Raw genomic sequence first — 21,885 nt, forward strand, 5'->3', positions numbered from 1 at the left:
GCTGATGTTAGGCGAATGCAAATGAATGCGCGCAAGGGAGCAGCGAGCATTCTGGAGCGTCGTTCTAGTGTCACGATGCGTTGGGCGACACTTTTTTGATTATTGGCAGAAATATTCTTCCGTAAGAGCGTTGCAAAAGGGACCTTAGCATAGAGTTGCATAGAATTTTTAAAAAATGTTTATTTTAATTTTATGTATAATTAATAGGCTCAATTTTTAATTACAGATGTTCTCAACATTATTGGTTACTACAGGTAAATTGTTTTCGCTTTTTGGAGTTTCTACTGTGACTTAATTCTTTCGTTTCGTTTCTTCAGTAATTGTGCATAATAGTATGATAACGAAAAGGTTATATCGAAATGCACAAATTGAGCAACAGTGTCTCTCATGCAATATATTTTTACACCAACTATTCATTAACCTTATATTGTGTCACTTTCTTTGTATATAGACAGTTTCAATTAATACTGGTTTATATCTATAATTGGTCATGATTACTTATTCGTTGTTTACACCCTTTATCTTTTTCCATTAAAAGTATGTTTTTCCATTTCTATACGTTCTAGCTTCTATACATAGCTTTTTGCTTAAAATCATCATGTATTTTAATTTTTGTGTCTATTACCCTTCATAACCCAATTTTATTATTATTTGTAAATTTCATATTTTCATTTCTGAAGATCCAAAGCACCAAAACATTAACAAACGCTCTGCTACCGATTACCGCAGAAAATAAATTTTTTACTCATCATCGTTCCGCGACCGTCAAAACCAAATATTCCGATTGGGAATCTGATTTCCCGGGTATGGACGTCCAGATAAACGTAATATTCAAAATGCTTTTTAAAAATTGCCCCTCTTCGTACCCTTTGCCGAAGTTGCATCGAATTCCCGGTTTCGCTCGGCTTTGACAGGCGATGGTGGTCGAGGATGTGGAGAAACGATAATTAAATTTCATTACGCGTACACTCGGGGCTCGGCGATGAAAAAAAAAATACATACACGCCATCGAAGACGGTATTAAACGTTTGAGAGCCGCTGATCATAGTGATCGTTGGCTTTGCTTTCCTCTGCCAATCTCCACCCCCTCGATCGACCACAGCAACCCCCTCCGCGACTCGCTGCGTGCGCCGCTGCGTTTCATTGTTGTGAACGCATGCAAATTGCGATCCCGGTGCCGGGACGAGTATCAATTCTAACAGGATTAATTCGAGTGCAGTCATTGTTTTTTGCGCGTCACAAAAAGCTCCCCTGCACCGTCGGGCAGCGCCAAGCGTTTTGCCATCGTTCCGAACAATATCCAGGCCTCGCGCGCGCGCGAGAGAGACCCCGTACTGTCGAGGGTTCAACCGGTTTCGCCCCTTTGCGAAGAAACTGGCGAGTTTGTAAATTGCGCTCAATGAGTTGCAAAATAGGGGTTCCCGTGATATCGTTGCACGCTTGTTTTATCGATGATCGGTCCGAGTGTTTCTCAATCGCGTTCCGTGTTCCTTCAAAAAACGGATTCCGTGGCGCGATGGATTTGGAGGAACGCGGTCCACTTGGGACACATTGAAATGCAGTATTTAAGTAAAGCGGTTGGTGATGTGAATAACTGTAATAATTTAGGTTATCTGGACCTTTCGATCTTTATTTTATAATAATTTATATTATTTGTACCTTTGATGTTATACATAGTAAACAAGTGGTTCACCGTGTATCTAGTTCTCTATTCTATTAACTTTCACAATAAATTGCAAACAGACTTTGTCAATAATCGAGTAATATAAAAGAAAAGTCCAAAGTGCATGAAATTTTCATAAAAAAATGGAAACATTTGATCAAACATATTTAAAATATTCAAAAATTATCGAAATATTATAAAGAATAGAAAACGTACCAAATGAAACTTATGGATGATTTACACAGACTTCATGTCAATTTTTTGAGCAAATAGCTGATAGAGTATCAATCATAATATCGACACTGTAAACGTTTAATTTCCTTAGTTTGAAATTAGAATCCAAATATCATTCTCCAGTCCAATAGTAATAGTACACTTGACCTCAATTTGATACTGTATCCTTAACCCTTTGCACTCCAAATAATATTTCAATTTTGTTATCAGCAGCTCCCAACGCTTTGATTTCTGTTGATTTGGACATGAAAGAATGTCGAGTGAGACTCGACGAAGGAACTCCTGAGATAGAAACTGACGTCGAGTCACACTCGACATAGGATTGCAAAGGGTTCAAATGTCTCTTAATCTCTGTCTGCGATGCTCATCGAACGCGCCCTGCGAACAAATCCGAAGAACACCCTCTCGTAACCGAATGGAACAATCACGCGGTCGAGACAAGAAATCTCGAGCCTGGAGGAACAGTTATGGGAAGACAATAGTTTCTAAGCCAGCCAGTTCGAACTAGAGGTGAATTAAACGTGAACAACGAGCCCCTGGCGAAGACGGAAATTCGCGATGTTGAGAGCAACGAGGAGGGGGTGGAGGGGTGTGTACCGGCAACGAGCGGAAGATTTGCGAATAATTAGGTGGGCCGACAATGGCCGGGGTCCCGTGGCAGACCGGATACACAATGTGGCCTGCCACCAGCGGGATAATAGACAGAGAAGAACGACTCTATGGGGTTTTAGGATTCGACGGACATAATGGCACTGGCCCATTGTCTACGTAGCTGCAGACTGCTAACATCCGCTTTTGAGGGCGGTTATGTCGGGCTCATCTGCATGCCACCCTTCAACCCTTCGAGTGTTTGGTTTCCAGCATCGAAGATGCAAATTATCACTGCGATCCAGTCGACGTTCGATTGCCATCGATCACCGCGAAACGGTGCACGTTGCCGCGTCGTGCTACCGATCGGCGCATTGTTCTTAGGAAAGAGGAAGGAAGTTGGGCGAAGGGAGGAAGGAACAAAGAGGGTGAGTACAGGTATAGTACATACAGAATAGGTCTGATGTTACACGGAAACTATCCGGGTGGCTCAAATATGAAGGAGACTTTTTTCATTGGTTTATTGGAGGAATATTTTGTTGTCGTATAGTTTGCACTGATAAAGAGTTATTTATTGTACAGATTATTATTCAAGTTAGATGTTGACTTTCAAAGTCACATATTTTCTATAACCATCTGTTGAGGAATATTACAATACTTTGTATTATGCAGTCTAATCTAGTTTATTGATTTGTATTACATGTTTATTTTCGCTTAACTTTTATTTTATTAAAACGGTTTGCCACTTCCATACTGTCTCTGTTGAGCTTCAACATGAACGAAAATTATTCATTTCCTTATTGAACTTTGTGAATCATTATTTCAATTACATTAATTTATATTGAAAAAATCTCATCATCTGAAAGATTTTGTTTAAACTCAACCTCTGCATCCTTTACATCTGAGTTCAACCCCCAAGTATTAATTTCTCCCCTTACTCAAAAGCTTCAATCGCCATACGAAATTATACCCAAGGACAATCAATGGTTCACCTCGCCCAAAAATCATCACTAAAATTCGTTAAATTCACCCTCGAACCCCTCCTCGATTTTATGTAAAATATTCCACGCTCATAATTCACAAGCAAATCCCAGAAATCATGCCTTCAGCTCGCATCTGCAATCGTTCAACCGTTTTCATCCCCGATTTCCCACGAATTTCCATACCCTTCCATCTCCAGCAACCCTGTCACCGATCTCCAAGACTTTCATCCTCCTATATCCCATTGCCATCCGATCCGCGGTCTCTCGCTAATTTCCGCGCGAAAGTCTCGCCGATCTCGCATAGATGGTCGAGATCTGTTCGATCGGAGCCGTGACAATCCCTCCTCACCGTGGGATCCTCGCAAGGTGCGTGTCCCGTAGCGCAACTACTATCGGTTGTCGTTATGCTAATCGCTCGGTCCGGTTAAATGTGTGTCAGCCTCGATGGTAGTTGACAACTGCTTTCGGTAGGACGAGAACGCGTTCGTTCATCGCGGTGGTCGATGCCTCGGTGCATAAAATCACGACGCTGAAGAGATATAGCGCATATTTCTATGGCGGATGGCTTCGATCTAATGTATGCGGGACCGTCGTGCTACCTGTCTTACCCTGAGAACTCGGCATTGCATTGTGATTGTAATCGCCGGCTCCAGGTCAGCCCGCGGCCTAAGCGGGGTCAGGGTCATTCTTGAATTATTTAAATTACGCAACCCGCCTTCCTTCATTCTGTCGAAGACGCGCGTACGTGCGACTCGGCCTTTTGTCACCTCGAACGCAGCCGGCGCATCGTCGATATCGTTTGGAAATCCCCCAAAAGCTGGCCAAATGTGTCGTTTCGATCTTCAGGTTCGGATCTGTGAAGCAGAACGAGAGGAAAATTTTGAGTGGATAATAGTCTCTATATTTCTCCGATTTCTAAAAGACAATCGGTTTGTATGTTCTTGAAGTGATGGATCGATGAATTAGATCAGTCAAGATCGATTTTTTCTGTATTCTGTCGTCATAGGAGTAGAACAATAATGTGTTTGGGTGTAGGTGTTCCTGGAATTATATCTTTAATTGTTTTTGAATTATTTTATCATTTTTTAAATGTCTTTTCGATGGATTTTCTGGAGAAGGAAATAATACAAATTTGGTATTATACGTATAATTTCAGAGATGTTTTGACGTTTCGTCCAATTTCTTGTGTTTTCTCAGGGAAATGTTATTAATATTTATGATATCCCTTATCTGTAATCAATCTTGGCGACATATTTAAAAATTAGAAGCATAAGTCGATTGTAAATAAGTCAAATAGTTACCATTTGGAGGAGTACAGAAATTATTTATACGAGTATACGAGACTATTGTATTAATTCTGTAGAAACACTGTAACAATATTCAGTATTACAATTAATAATAATATTTCAAAAATACTGTAAAGCTATCATATCATTGACAAAAAAATGGTAAGCTTTCGAAACCATAAGAATCTCACAATTTATCCCACAGAGCGAATAAAAGTTTTCTTCATTCGAATTTCAAGTAGCTAAGAAAACTTACAATTTCCAAATATCTACAAAAACAACTAAGTTGTAATCGTCGCTGTTGCTTTGCCCTAGCATGCACGTAAAATAATCCACATCCATTTATGCAATTTTCCCCCAGAAATCACGAGCAACAACAGAATAAAATTTAATTCCTCAATCAACCAACGTTTCGGCTAAACTTTAATAATGCATGAATAAAACATACAGCTTAATATTGCGAGCTTGAGCCATAGAACTGATAATGGCGAAGGAAGAAATTTTCCACGAGGCTCTCGTACCCTTTCTGAGGGGTTCGTATTAAAGCCCCGCTCGTTAATCCATGGTCCATCGAAGATGTCTTCCCGTTCGAATCGATTGGCATATTGAATTACATCGTTCATTGAATCCGTTCGTTTCGATTCTTTTTCTCAGGGTCAAAGTCGCGATGCCCCACCGAGATCCCTGCGAAAGAAGAAATAACACGAGCCGGGGGGGTCCAGTATGCAAAACGGGCCCGTTTTCTGGCCTCCTTGAATATTGATGTGTAGCCGGGTATGCAAATGAGCGTGAGAATGCAGCTCGTGCCGGATGGTGACGCGAATAGACGAACCGGAAGTAAGCCAGTACCCCACCTTCTCCCTCTCGCGACATGCCCTTTCTTTCGTCGAGGTCGAATTATAGTCGTTGACTCTCCTCCCTGGAGTCGAGCTTGGGAGAAGTGCAACTCGATTTGACAAATCCGTTTCTCGGCATGCAGTCAGTCTCGTGACATTGCAGCTGTGTGTGATAACTTATTAATAGCAATATTAGAGAGAATAGTGGATTGAAGATGGTAGCATATGGGGAAGAGTTCATATTGACTCTAAACCAGTGATGGGCACAATCCTAGGCTTCGAATAAATCTGAAATTTGCCGATATGTTTGTCTCGTTTCCTCTTTTCAACATTTTCCGAAGAAGGAAACGAGACAAACACATCGGCAAAATTCAAATTTATTCGAAGCCCAGGGTTTTCTCATCTCTGCTCTAAACTTGTTGAAATAAGTTGAATTATTCGAGGAATTTTTGTTTTCTAATTAATTTAAATTTTAAATCAATTAAAAATGATTGAAGTCGTGTAATATAAATATAGTACACTTAATATAAAAATGGTATGAGAATATCTCTAGAAATCGTATTCGAATGAAATTTTAAGTTCTTCTGGGTCAATCATGGTTGGTTTGATTGGAGATGGTAGGTATTAGGCATGATGTTTTACTATCTTTCGATTGTAGAACGATAGTAATTTTTATAAACTAACCTTTGTAACATATTTTGCAGAATGTTTTTTAAAACACTACTACAATTGAGGGTGGACTGTGATGTTAATATTGCTGTTTCATAGTTGCATTGTCATTGAATGAAAAATATTAAGGAGGATATTAAATAGCACATAAGTTTATAAAACAAGAAAGGCGGCGATTATTACTAAATTAAATAATTTGCGAAACTTATATGCACCACTTACCACTCGATAACATGTTACATTTTTATGAATCATCGATAAATTTCCTGCACACGTACACCCTAAATTTTTTCCTAAAAACTCTATTATTCGAACAAAGAATGCACACTACTTTCCACTTAAAGCCACCCCCAACAAAATATTTCTGTACCCTATTATACTTACTTTCATATGAAAATTTCCACTCTACAAAATGAAAAGTTTAATGACACCAGAAGTATCCAGAACTTGAAAAGAAAAATTCGATCGAGGTCATCATCGACATATATTCTTTCACGAAAGGGATGGGATGGGCGACATGCCCCAAACTCGTTTCCATCGCGAGAGCATTTCCACGAAACGATGCGACGTTGGAATTCGAAGAGCAATAACGCCGCCTTCGCCAAGATTTCGTCGTTTTCGTCTCTCACCCTTTCCCCCACTTCCATCCCGTCGTTCACTTAACGTCGTTTACGCCGTTGAAATATCTGTTCGGGGATGCTCGAGGCAGAAAGCCTCGGGACAGGACAGAGATAAACAACGTGGAATTAAATATACAATAAAGCTCGCAGCCCTGGACAGCGAAAGGGCGTGGTGGGGGTGGAAAGGAAGCGAAACTGCTTTACCGACCGCGCGTTCCAGCTGGCGTTTCAACCCCCTCCACGCACCAGTCTGCTACCAGGCCGCATAAATAAATCCAATTGGCTCGAATAAAATGTACGAAACGAAGTCGCGCCAATGGCCGGGTGTGTATTTTATTTTCTCTCGTTTTCCTTTCCAACCCCCTGTGTCAGCCCGCCAGCCGCCTGTTTCCTCCTCTCTTTCGCTGCCCCCAAACACCCCCGCCTCGTCGTCTCTGTCGTTGCGTCGCGGTAGGATAATTCAATCACGACTTTTCACGGATTTCCCATCGAAGGAAACACGCCGGTTACCCGACGGAAAGATTTCGTTTTCTCGCTCTCTGGCCGCCACCGCCTTTAAAAATAGTGACGAACTTTCTTTTCATGGTTATTCCCTCCGCCTCGCCCCGCCATCGTTCTCTGATGAGTTCCGCGATCTCTCAACGCCGATGGATATTTTGGAGCGTTTTGGACGAGTCGTTGCTGAATTTTTATTCGGTTGATTTGTTTAGTAACTTAGAATCTATTTTCAGATATGTTAATGCATCTTAAAGTATAATCGATTGTTCAATCACCATTATTGATTATCATTTCTTCCCATGAGGCAAGCAAATTAAAATTCCCCACTTTTATATTTTATGTGCCTTTATTAATTTAGTTGAACAATATTAAGTCGTTCTTTCTTGAATTTGCATAGCTTCCAGGTGTCTGCTTTTATATAAATGGTTAAATTGTAACAAATTTAAATAATTCTTTTTCCTTTTAGTATTACCCTAATACATTTAAATCTAAAGTACCCCCCACAAATAGATCAATAATACAGTATAATAATATAATCCAATACAATCCTTATAAAACACACTTAGTCCCATAATTATTCGTAATCTCTGTGTAAATAGTTCACTACAAAAATGTACACGAATAAACTTCCTACATCTGTGTATTTATGATGAAAAATTTGGTTGGATACACCAAACCTGACATTTAAATTCAATAAATTTCTTGAATAGACATAGAGGATACCAATACTTATGGGTCTGACTGTATATCGAAATGTCATATTTAATCAAAAGATTTCTTACATTTACAAAACACCCCCATTATCATATTTGTTTTCACACATCACGAAGGCATTACATATAAACAACGTTTGAAGAATAACAATCATTAAACACGAAAAATAACCATCGTCGCGTCTTTAATCCGCCAGATCAGTTTCAGAACGCGCGAGCCTCTTTAAAATGGCGGAAAGAGAACTGGATCACGTGGACCTCGGGGAGGGAAGATTTCTTCATTGACAAGGGGAATCTCGTTGAGGTAGGTCATTTTCGTAATTACCCTCTCTCACGGAAGTCCCCGGGTGCTCGAACTTTGGATTCTATGTTGACGGCCCTTCTCAAGGTCGCTCTTCATCCCCTACAATTAAGCCCTCCCGACAATTAAATCGATAATGCCGCGGAGGCGCCCTTGATGCTCATCCCGCCGCGACGTTTATGCGTATCGCGTAACGAGCCTCACCCTTACCCATTGGCTGACTCGTAACGAACCACCGGCGTTGAAGCGAGTCGTTAAGATCGGCCCCAGATCGTCCTTAACAACGTTACTCCATGCTCCGCTTGTAATTTTCGACCGGCTATCGCGATTCTTCCGAAGCTGCTCGATGAAATTCGATTGCGAAAAAATCGAGATATATTAATTGCAACTTATAGAGCTACTGACAATAGGGTTGCAAATACGCGTATCGAGAATCCTGGGGCATCTGGAAGTCACTGATAAAAGGTTCACACTGTAGGTTGCTATATTAACCCTTTGAGTGTTAGAGGAAATTTTCATACATATCCGAGAAATGCCAGATAATTTTAAGCAAAGATGTATGACTGTAAACAAAAATAAGCAGCAAGGAATGATATATCGCTCCTTGGTACTCAAAATGTTAAAGTTAAAGTAAGTCATTCAAATTTTTATATTATTAATGGCCAGAAATTCAGTGATGATACTGATGGTAGTTATGATAGAAGAAAAGTAACAAGACTGTATTGGTTACTCGTGTATCTGTAGATTTAGATTATTTCTATAAAGAAGATGGAGGAATCTTAATTAGGAAGATTCACACTGCCTACGATAGTTTAGTTGTGGATAAATGTGAGAGGACTCTCCTTCCTCTTTTGAATTATCTGTGAACACTCAAACAAATTTCAAATATGCATTGCAAATGTTGACATTTTCAAGATGTGGTTAGTATTCCAAGCTGGGGTTAGTAGACTTTCAAGAATATGTACCTTATTGAAAAGTTAATGTTAACCGCATCAAGCTGTACAAGTGGTTGAAAAAGAATCCCTAAGCAATCTATGTAATTTAACAATATCTCATGCTTATTACAAATCAATCTTTTCATTCATACAAGCATAAACTCCCTTCGTTCCAACATACGTAAACAAGCTTGTTTCCACCTCTGGTCTAACAGTTGTGAACATTAGGCTATTACGAAATACCTTAAATTTGAATATTTTTCCAGGTACAGCCGTTCGGAAAAACCGGATAAGAACCGACACCGCCATCTGGTATGGATGATAAGAACGAGGGGTTCCTTCGCAGTTTCCGGATAAGCCGCACGCTTCGGGGGTGACGTGACGAGCGACGCCGATGCCGACGCCGACGCCGACGCCGACGCCGACGCCATGTGCCCAAAATGGCCGCGGATCGTTAAACGGTCACGCGCAAGCTCCCCAGGGGGTGGTGGGACAAGGAGGGTTGGTTTTAGGGGTGTCCTCGCTTCTTAATAGGATCGAAGAATAGTTACGACGTCAGATCCACGCAGTTACGTGGAAGCGTCGTTCCAGCCACGCGTTTTCAACGAATACGTAAATGCACGGGGGATGATTCACAACCCTTTGAATCTCTCGTTCGAGAAACATCAAAGTATTCGCGTGAATGCACGTAGTGGACGAGCAGAGGCTCAGAAATGCGTTGTCCAGTTGTGAGCTGTTTACTTCTCGTTATATCAAGTCACCCCATGTATAAATGAAATGTACAATGCGAAATGTATAAGAGTGATACGTATTCTTTTTATTTTCTTTAATGGTCTGGCTTTTATGAGAATTCTTTAATCGTTTTATTCTACTTATTTCTATTTTTCTTATCGTGCAATTTGTGATATGTGTATTTGTTAGTACCTATTCGTTCATGTTTATATATTTTCTCCCTCTCTCAGCGTTGATATATGTAGAAATACCTGAAGAGCCGTTGAAATAAAATCCTTGATGCACCACTAGAAGAATAATATTAATTTAATCTCACATATCGACAAAACAAGCAACCATACTAGATCTAAATTAATTTTCCTTCCATCCTTCAGCATTCTTCACAGCATACCGCCGAAATGATTTTGCACACCCCTAAATAAATAAATTTTCCATCAAGACACGATCGAGGAGTAAACAATTCAGCTTTCTTGTAATACTAACTTCATAATCTTCCATATGTAAATAAATGATTTCATCATATCCTTTTGAAGAAGACATATTCGTATTATCAACCTGCTCGCCCTGCCATTTTTTAAACGAGTAGACGTAACCAATAAACACTGAACCGCTTACACACTACGACAGAAACAGTGCGATTATTTGTTTAACACAAAAGAATCATCGATATTTTTTAACCGCTATCGGGGTTTTCATCCAAAGTATTCGCGCACCAGAGATTCTCTAGCGCAACAATATGCGTCCAGCGTTTGATAATTGTCTGCGGCCTTTTAATATTCGCTAACTGCGAAGTAAACGTTAATTCATTACGTGGCACGGGTGCTAAATGGAGAACTCTCACGTCGAAGATAATAGAATACATATAGATTCGAATATTAATCACTCCCGTCCGCACAAATACCTATCAGCAAACATCGCGGATATACCCTTTATTGAAAACCGAACGAGCTCTCTCAGCGTTTACACATTGTTTAATCGTCGAAATACAATACGAGCGAGTCCATAAAGCCAGTAGCACAGGCTCCATTATTTCGTTCAATTTTTTTTTTACCGTGGATCCAGAAAATTCCTTCCTTTTACATTTGAAAAACCATCCCTTTAAAAGAAAAAAAAATGACAAAAAAGTACCGCTTGTTTCCGGTCATGAATTTCGAAAAAGCCAAAGACCACTATTGGCACACTTTATTCGGGTGAAATTCACGGCACGGATAGAGGCTCAACAGTGACTTAATAGATGTAATTTAGTGTCCCATGGCAAAGGTTTTAAATTTCATAGGAATTTCCAATGCAGTGAGCATCGATGTCTCCATACTCCATAGTTTTACAATCGAGGACTTGGATGAGAGATCTATATTTTTGGGGGGATGGAAATTGGATACCTTATTAGTTTATAAATTATACACTCTAACATGTTATCTATTTTAGTCAATTAAAATTAAATAATTATTGTTTTTAGAGCACCAAGTCATACTCAAAATTATATTTTTCGTTCAAGTAGTGAGAGAGAATATCGCAGAATAAAATTAATTTTGTTGTTCATGGGTTCCTCCAATGACATTAATTTATATAAAAAATACGTTAACAATATTTAAATTACTGCAGAATTTCCCGTCTATCGATATTAAGACTAGGGTAACATATCTATGTAGACATATTTTTATGGTAACTTGCACTTGCTTTCGCCTAGTGCCCAGAAATAATAATACACTGTTATCTAACTTAAAACATCAAAATTCTATTCTTCTACTATTACATTTCTACTATTTGTAAGGGTCATCTTTTTAAAAAATATTTGCAATATGAATAGTCTTGCAGTGTTAACGATATGTGTCAGCTCAATTTATAAGTCAACTATCACGTAATTTTAGAAATGCAGAAATATCATTCTCTGCCAGTAAACAAACGTGATCTTTGGCGAGTTGGATAGAGATATCTATGAACATTTATGGTTCATGACATTTTGTATGAATATTCTTACAAAGATAGATTGTAATGTTTTGGATTTTCCCCACCTCTAAGATCACCATTCTGAAAAATATTTGAAATACCTATACTTTCACAATTCTATCTTACTAACTTAAATCTGTTTCATCTTCAGACCCAACGCCTTCAACTTCCTCTACCCACAAATAACAATTCACCGTCAATCGATCCAAAGAGCTACCGCACAATTCTTCTAACACCACACAAACACCCAATTTCACCTGCCTCGAAGCTGATCACTCCGAAAAACCCACAAAGTGCCTATACTCGCGTATTGCTACTCGGTACCAAGTGTTTGACGTATTGTGTGGTCTAACTTGACAAAGACTCACCCTTTGCGTCGTGGGTTCAACGATCGAGAATGCTCGTCAACCATAATCAGCCTCTATGACAAAAAGGAATAAACATATCGCGTCAAGGTCTCGGTCAGGAACAGTTGGCTGGACGACACGACCATTATCGTAAAGCAATTCGGAAGCAACGGCACTGAAGCTGACGTCCAGGTACTCGTGCGTCGTACCGGAAGTCGCGTCGAGATCTGGAGGGTACATTGACAGAATTGTTATCCTTGTAGTCGGCCTGCCACCGAGTTCATCGACCTGGTCATACGCCAATTCTCAGATACAATGGCGGACACTAATCCGCGAAAGGGGTAAGCGCATCCGGCGATGGCGTGCTCGCGCTTTTTGCCTGGAGTCTTTCGCAACGTTTCTTTTAGGCGGGCGCGTGCGTTCGCATGCCAGTAATTGCAAGTGTTCACTTGCAGTTTGCACATGTCAAATGCGTTGCAGTTGGACGTCGGTTACCGCCGCCATCTGATGTTCTCCGAATTTTGGGCCCGAAAGGGTTTATCGAACCTCGCTGTTCGAGGTCGCAGGCTTAGGGGTCGGGGAAACCGTCCGAAAAACCGCTTGGTAGTCGTTGACAGCCGAAACCATGTGCCTCCGCGACGCCTCGCCGATTATTTTATACCAAAACATATTTCTCTTCCACCTGACTGTGGGCTTTGTTCATCTCTTTATGGCGAAGATTATTCTTTTCTTCCTAGGCTGAGGTTGCCCCATTTTGATTTTTATTTTGCTGCTTTCATTCCTTCGTGGGGTTGACAGTCGCGAAGAGGAAAATTTACCTGTCACGTCACTATAGGAGTCAATTTATTAAGTATTCATAGAATATAAGCAATAAAATATTACCAAAACATATTTTTCTTCCACCTGTGGGCTTTGTTCATCTCTTTATGGTGAACATTATTCTTTTCTTTCTAGGCTGAGGTTGCCCCATTTTAATTTTTATTTTGCTGCTTCTGTTCCTTCGTGGTGTTGAAAGTTGCGAAGAAGATTATTCGCCTACCACGTCACTATAAGAGTGAAGAATATGAGGATTACAATATTGTCAAAACGGTAGACAAGGTTCTTTGGGAACCATATTATTAACATATTAGTAATCAAAAATCTTGATAAGTTCCAGAAACTAGAATAAAGCTTCTGCAATAGGCTAGCTAGAAGGTTAAAATGAGACAATAGTTGTCTTTAGAAACATGCACATGCTCGTAAAGATTAACTCCCAGTCTACCTAACCCATTGTTCATCAGCCAGCAGCTACCCTTCGAGAGACCGGTGTGCCGGTCGCCTATGATTATGTCATTAAACCAATTAGAAGGACATGGGAGGTTTGACATTTCGTTAAACGATCGCTAATGACTGTCGAATCACGTCATGCATGAGAATAGAAAAGATCGTTCTGTTTGTCTCGTGCTTAAATGACTGATGGCTATCTATGACTATCTAAAGACTTGATTGCGAGGCAAGTCGTTGGATTCCTAGTTGCCGCATAATGAGAATTCCTCGCTGATTACGAATAGTTATGTTTAACAATCGGCCATTATCGATGACAAATGTTACGTTTCGTAATGAATGAGATTAGCGAGCAAAATGTCAATTATTAGCAACAACCCCACCCGCGCCCTAGGCGTGTTTATCATCAATTTAGGAAGGTAACCGCAACAGAGCGATACCTTCGATAAACCCTGCACGACTATCGGTCGTGTGTATCGCTATCGCCGTCTGGTTCCGTCGAATCCTTTGGTATTTCGTATTTTCAGGTTTAATCCGATGTAACCGCGATGATACGCGCATTCTATTAATATGCTTTCACTCGTAACGTTTTAACGACGTGTTAAAAGCTTCGCCGTGTTACGAGCTACCGCTATAAAATCCCCCAGCGTTCCCATCGAAACGATAAACGTCCAGTTTCGAAGATCATTCGTTGAGGAATTCGTTGTAACGTATCATTTATTAAGCGTTAACTCCGCAGAGGTTTCCAAGTTTTGCTTCGTTAGTTTATTTATACATTGTTTCCGTGCTCTTTCGATTTTCACCGTCTCGTGACGACGGTGGATCTGTTCTCGACGAGTCGGAAGTATGCAGAAGAGGTACTCTGGTTCAGAAATAAAAATCGCGATATAGAAGCTTCTTATTCGTCAGCGATATTGCTATGTGTGTTATTTATCCTATCGAATTATTTTAAAGAAAAGAATCGTATATAAAGCATTCATCTTGAAATTTTTTTATAATAATAATAAATCCATACATTCAATGTAACATCTAAGCGCAAATTGAGGATAGTGGCATGAGAACGGGAACATAAAGAAACATTGAAAGTGAAAATATATTTAATTACGTTTTTATGCATGTATATATCAATCTTAGTGTCCTCAAAGCCAAATAATGTACACTTGTACAGTCAGTGTAAGAAGTATTAGTACAGCAACCCGTTTAAAATAAATGGTTCCTGTACGAATACTTATTACACTGACTGTAGGTAAAATGATCAAAGTAGTATTTTAGTATCTATCTACCTAACAATATTCATTCTATCACAGTATGTGTATAAAAATAGCCACACAATTGTAATCGACTTATAAACGATTAATTAATTGTAAAATGTACTGTGATATTGTGTGATATTATTATAATACCTATATTTAAACATAAATTATTCACGTAATAAACCTACAAATAAATATACGAATAAATACATTATTTAAATAAATTCCTATTAATGCCAACTGTAAATTGTCAACAATAAATCTAATCTCTCTTACTTTTATGCATCGCAGTTCTATTGTTCGAATTTCACACACGTACATACAGTTGACCTTACGGTGATAAAAATAATTGTTGCTCAACCCATGTGTACACATTCGTTATCAACCAATTTTTCTTTTTCTTTCGGCGGAAGAAGCGTCGTTTAGTAGGCGGTCTAGATTGAATTTGCGTCGACCGCGATGTGTTAATCCGTTGATGCGCAATAACGGACGCATCGACGACCAATAAAAACGGGGCCGCGTACAAGCTCGTCAAGATCAGTCCGCGCGATAATTTGTTAATCATCGAAGCGTCTTTATTAATGACACTCAGCGTTCCCGTTTCTTAATTGCTTCGCTGTACGTAATCGTAGCTGAAATAATATCGCCGCTGTCGGTGCCATCGGATGACGGAGTGATTAATTCCGTGGCATTGATAAGAACATAGGTTTGAAATTGTCATAATGTTTGTAATTACTGAGGTCTGCTACTCTTGTTGATAATATTCTAATTTCAAATCGTATTTTAATTTCATTGGTATATTCATGAATAATTTGAGTTATTTTTGCTCGGTTGTATTCTTACGAAAAAGTTAATCTTTCAAATACATATCTTTTAACAAAGTTAAACTTGTTCATTTAAACTTCTCATTCGTGTCAGTATGTAATTCAATCAAAAAATTGAGAAAGGAACTCTATGGAAATAAATGCTTTCCAAATATAGACAAAAATTTGATGGAAATATACTATGACATAATTCTGTAAGAAAAATCATGTTTAAGAGAAAGAAATTAAATTAAATGAATTTTGCGTTACTTTCACAAGAAATTTTTGCAAAAATATGGTGAACCACTGTAAGAAAAATTTAATATATGCAAAACTTTGAACAATGTAGTGACTGTAGGTTGCTAGTTGCTATTCACTAGTTTGACTCGGCGAAAGCGTTGTTTGACGTCGCGCGAGTGCGCCGAGTCATTCGTATTCTTAGGCGTTTGGAGTCTCGGTTTTTCGATGATTCATGCGGTTGTCGATTGCCTTAAAGATGTGCTAAACGAGTGCAGTAATAGTCATGGAAAATAATTTATGCGCTGCGTGAAGCAACGTGTATTAATAAGCGTACTTGACTTGGCACGAAGAAATTTTTAATTGTCGCGTGGCTCTTGAAGAACCATTTGCGTCGACAGACTAGTTGTCGCAACGGTTGTCACGTGTTTTCGATATTTCGTTGGAGCAACGTGACATTACGAAGGGTACCAAATAACGACGATGTCTTATTTCGTATTAGGAAAAAGAATAGAATTCAAAGTACATTTAAAATTAAACCTTATATATATATTATGAAAAGTATTGTTATAGTTTTAATAATACATAACAGCGGTTCTAAACCACCTAGCATTCTTTTGTTAAAATTAAAAGTAATTAATATTCTACTGAAAATTATTTCAATATTCTTTTCACAATTATCTTTAATTCCTACGCCATGCTGATAAGAGTCTCTTAATTAATTTCCGTTTATTAGCAGTCGACGCGAAACAGACAAGAGCTAGCAACGAAGAAGAATAAAATAAACGGTAATATTTACTAATGGTATTTGTAAATACATGGAATATTCATGTAATTCCATGAATTCGTGAATTATTCTTTTATGTATGCAGTGGTTGCAAACTGTGGAAGCAACGAGAAATACATATGTAAATGCAAATGCACGTTAATACGTTTCGTGGTGAGTGAGGGATCGACGACCCACGATGAACCCTTCGTTTAGACTGTTTGCGATTTTCATTGTCCAGGGAAACATTATCGTGAATTAATTTACAATATCATTGAACGACACTCCGTTGATGCGTCCAGCGCAAGTTTTCATATTGCGGTTCGCCTATGGCCCTCGCAGTGTAACGAATATACGGGAAACATGTTGAAAATTCATCACGTTTGTTCATAAATGGATAATAGTAATAATAATATTCATATATTGTCGTGTCCGGATAGAAATTAATGTTTACATTTTCCTATTCTATCTCGATAATATGGACACAATTAATCAGTGATAGGAAGCCTCAATTATGAATTAATTTTACAATTTATTTTCTAATTATTGTATATAAATTCATAGAGCAAACTTCTGTCTGCATGAAGATAATATAACATGCATGAAATAATTAATACAGCGTTTCAATTGTTTATTTCATTTTAGAGTATTACTAAATTCTTGAACCTGTTCGGAATTTTTGGATGAATGTCTACAAGGGGTGCTAAAATTATGTCAACCAGGTCATTATTAAACTCATTTATTAACAATGACACGTGTGTATTTATCGTAGGATGAGAGTTAATTGGACATCCATATATTTATTAGTCTGAGGACAATTTTGTGACTATACTATTTAAGGAAGTTATTTAAAACAAAGAAGTTGTATAAATAGAAATGTTTTTTAATTTAAAAAAGGGACGTATTTTTTAAGAAAATTAGAGTTACCTAAATTATGATTTTTAGTATCACATAATTGAGTAATAGAATTTATTAACTAGGAAAGAAAATCAACACTTTTGAAATATACACAAAAAAAATTTCCTTTTACAAGCACTAATTGTACACATGTAATAAAAATATTAGAAGCCATGACTATGTCAGATAAGACTTCTTTGCAGCACAATAGTTTTTAATTTCGTCAATGTCTCTAACTTGATCAACAATTGCGCGTGACTGGCACGTTTGACGTTCACAGAGTCGTCTAAAAATGTCGCGTTTTGAAAGATTTCTATCCAGAGACAGGAACCAATAGACGTCGGATTATTCATATATTCCATCTGTCAGAGCATCTAACGTCCACCAACTGCTTCGAATAAGAACTTGAACGGAGAGTCCCTGAGTATCCTTCAAATCCGCCAATTATCGCTTCATTTCGAGCATCCTCGTTGAAGCCTCCGAGGCGAAAATAAAAAAAAAAGGCGCAAGACGAGAAAGGAAAAAGACGACAAACGACCGTCACGGAGTAGTCATGGGACAGACATTTCTTGACGATTAACTTTGACCAATCACGAGACACTTGATGTCCTCGCGGCGATCAAAGCAGAAGCAAGGCTGAAGCGTTAGATTTCTAGGAGCTGTGCAGAGTTGGACAAAATTCTTATCCGTGCGATAAATTTAGAATAATGAATAGAGGATAAACAATTTTAGTACGTTGTTTGTTCGATAGAAATAAAAATCTTAATAATATAACAATAAATCCATTTTTTTTGTATATATTAGAGTTTACATGCTACAAACTTTTCCAAGGGATTCCTGAATATATATTTTTATTCATAGTAGTGAAAATGGTTAGTTATGCAAAGTAACCATTTATTCATTTTCATTGTGTTTTCAATTCAAAAGAATATTATAAATATTTATGAAGCGTATGGTATGAAAAAACTTGGAAAGAATTAAGGTCATTTTGCTATGACAGGAAAATATTACTCTTAACATCGAATGTATTAGCTGAAAATATTAATTATGGCACAGATCATGGATTGTTATTTGATCATTGAAATTATATGTATGGCGAGATAATAAGTCTGAATTTTTCATTCATAATTGTATTAATTTTTACCTGTAAGAATTATTTACAAAAGAAATTAAAACTACGTACATATATTCTGTTTTCTATATAAAGTACATACCTCAAGTATATACCTAAGTACATACCTTATCTAAAATTCAATTGTAGTCCAGTGAAAAATACAAGTAACGAATAAATGCTAAACAATTTTCTCTTACTTGTTCGACAAAAATGATAAAGAATCTTCAAAATGAAATTATGATTCTTGTCAAACGAATTAAAATTAATCTCAACAAATTAAACGAATCTCGGTTTTGTGTGCCTATACTTTTTATTCGTCATTTGTTACTTAAATAAAGCTCTGTTCCTTCCTGTTGACGACCCCTGGCTGAAACTTGTCCGCGATACTGGTCGAGATCGTTCGAGGAGCTGCCATCGAGTCGCAAGGTCGACCGACTTGAAAGCGGTCGCACGCGAGCACACGTGGACGCGGCGCGAAGCCAACGCCCTGTCGCGTATCAGCCCCGCGAAGACGGGTTAGACACGCACCCGTCGATCCAGTATGGAGATTTGTGCAGGTGTCGCAGCGTTTGCTCGGCGTAGTTTTCAATTTCAATCGCTTGAAGAAGGGAAAACGGACAACCGCCCGTCCAACACGTTACACGCGCAAAAAACTGCTTTCTGCTTTCGAAAACATAATAACAACGAAGGTAACAGTGTCTTACGCAATGATCCAGTAGCCTGATGCTTCAACACTGTATTTACATGTATATATTTAAATAATACGCAGAATATAAAATTATATGCACGCATATGAAATTTAAATTTAAAGATGTTATGATATGCAATTATATACGTATATAATGTAAGTTTGTTGTCTATTGACACAAACTTAGGCGCACGATTCGAACCCTGAAGGAGTCGTTATGGCTAACCGCTCACACGCCTCGAGACTCGGGCAGTTACAATCGCTCGAGAAATTCACAACTACGATTCTGCTGTCTAGAATCTAAGATAATTATATTGTAAATTGTTAGGCCTGGATCTTTAATCCTAATCCGGACTTCGTTGTTGATTCAGGTAATGCTCCGGGTGAAGCTCAATTGTGTTATTCATGTAATTATTTAAGTAATAATTTATTTAATCGTCTTTAATACAATATTACAGTATTATTTTAGCTACATCAACACAAGTCGTCATTTTACTCTCTCGATTTCCGCATCCTTTTATTATAAGCCCCAAGCTTATAACTTATATACATATAATGTCAATCTATAATATATATAATCTTCTATATATTGGGTTGTCCAAAAAGTTCCTGCTTGAATTACATTAGGTACTATTATGTTCCCCAATCTTTCCACCTTTTGAAGGATGTACAGCTGTTACTTGTTTTCAACCGTTCCGATATATTTAGACCTGTACCACCTACCGGCAAAAATCGGCATGGAATTTCCAGAAAAACCAATATAATAGAAAATTTCACCTCTTCTCAATATGCATATTTGTACCAAACTGTTATATTACTTTTAAATTATCCCTACGTAATCTACGTAAAGCAACGCTATTAGAAGTAATAAAGTAGGAAGATGTCCATATAAAATTTGTAATTGTCCAAGTAGTAAGTAACTAATAGATATCTATTACGTGTGCGTAGTATGCGTTCACCGTAGACAATATTAAAACGAATAAACCAGCAATTGAGTAGTGCTGCCGCCGTTAATAAAATACCCTCTTAATGAATAAATCAACGATTAAGTTGTCGCGTCGCCCGGCAACAGAATACCCTTTGAAAGCCATTCCTTTTAATTGTTCATTTTAATTTATACCGCGGCCGATTCCGCTCGTCGAGTAAACGCGTAATTAGCTATCGAGCGGCGCAGTGTCGAGAAAAAAAAGCCAGTGGAGCCTAGCCGCGGTTTTCTGCCGAATAATATCCAGAAACGTACCCTGTATATATGGCTTTCCCAATTAACGCCAACCACCAGAGTGCCGCGAGCTGCGCCAATTAATTGCAGTCGCATGCGATCTCCGCTTCATGCGCGACTCCCTTTCCATTAATTGGAAGAAAACGCATAATTTTCGAATTAATCAACACCGCTGGATCGGGGACGCTGGCTGGTCAACTTTTTCCTCACGTTTAATTATTAGGAAACCATGGAACCGTCTAGGTCTTCGATTATTGTGGCTATTAGAGTAATAACGCCGTGTTTGAGAAGGAAATCGGAGGATTTGACAAAGAAATTTTTAGATTAAATAAATAAATTCAATTTATTAATTGTTTTCAAGAATTTGTTTTTGATCAATTTTTCTTAAGATATGGAGCTACATAGAGACTAACATGTACATACCCAAACATACACATATCCACACATACTGAATTTAAGGGTGGCATGTTTAGATGTACAGGTATTCTTCTAGGTTTTATCAAACAAACAGGATTCTTTTTACGTTAGATGTACATTGACTAGTAAATGATGATCGACAACAAGCTTATTCAATATGTCTGCTTTTTTAAAATAATGCATATCAAACCTATCGAGACTTCAAAAACTGAAGAATGAAACTTCAAACCACTAATACATTATTCTACAAGTCCTGGAGAGGAAGTATTTGTAACCAATTCATTCCTCTCTTTGAACAAGAATATAAATACTTAAGTAACAAATGTCTGAATCTTGTCAATGCCATTCAAAGTTACATAATACTTCTCCAAATGCTGAACAATCTACATCAAACCAATCGAGGTTCCAACAACCGAAGAAAAAATTTATCGAAGAAATTAAAAGTATCTTATTTCTTTTACAGTTACTCCGAAAAACAGAAAGAACAAAACAGGACCAAAAGAACAAAGAAACATAGAAGCAACTTTACAAAAGCTGCGGGCAGAAATGTCCTCGTAGAAGTTGCGAGCAAGTTAGATATCCGGGGCAGCGAAAGACCGTTCCTTCCTGCGGTTTAACGCGTCCGTCCGCTCATGAATCCTTGGAACTCCCGCGAGAACACTGCGGATCCGGCTTCTGAGCGGTTTGGACTGACCGTGTGCAGGAAAGTAATTATCTCGTGATTATTCGAGCGGACGTCGCCACATTCCGGCATGGTCAGCGGCATTGGCAGTTCATTTATCATATCGCGAATTTTAACGAGAATGCGCTCGCGTGTGCCCCTTAACAGCGAAAAAAGAAACGCGACAAAATAATCTAGATGGACTCATGTATATT

The 21,885-nt window shown here is 38.3% G+C and overlaps 1 protein-coding gene across 1 annotated transcript; it reads left to right on the forward strand.

The window, feature by feature from the left end:
• The first annotated feature begins 2,574 nt into the window (after positions 1-2,574).
• Positions 2,575-10,374, forward strand: LOC128873038 (uncharacterized). The gene is made up of 3 exons (XM_054116318.1): positions 2,575-2,913; positions 8,293-8,394; positions 9,593-10,374. The coding sequence occupies exons 1-3, from the start codon at positions 2,644-2,646 to the stop codon at positions 9,617-9,619; spliced, it is 399 nt and encodes a 132-aa protein (XP_053972293.1). The 5' UTR covers positions 2,575-2,643; the 3' UTR covers positions 9,620-10,374.
• The last annotated feature ends 11,511 nt before the right edge of the window (positions 10,375-21,885 follow it).

This window comes from Hylaeus volcanicus, chromosome 2 (assembly GCF_026283585.1).
Source record: "Hylaeus volcanicus isolate JK05 chromosome 2, UHH_iyHylVolc1.0_haploid, whole genome shotgun sequence".
Taxonomy (NCBI): domain Eukaryota; kingdom Metazoa; phylum Arthropoda; class Insecta; order Hymenoptera; family Colletidae; genus Hylaeus; species Hylaeus volcanicus.

What these genes read in the sequence shown, in the direction of transcription:
- LOC128873038 (XM_054116318.1), top strand. Translation starts at nt 2,644, where the DNA reads ATGGCACTGGCCCATTGTCTACGTAGCTGCAGACTGCTAACATCCGCT. An exon ending in GGGAGGAAGGAACAAAGAGG is followed by an intron (nt 2,914 to 8,292) that starts GTGAGTACAGGT and finishes CCGCCAGATCAG; the next exon opens with TTTCAGAACGCGCGAGCCTC. An exon ending in ACAAGGGGAATCTCGTTGAG is followed by an intron (nt 8,395 to 9,592) that starts GTAGGTCATTTT and finishes ATATTTTTCCAG; the next exon opens with GTACAGCCGTTCGGAAAAAC.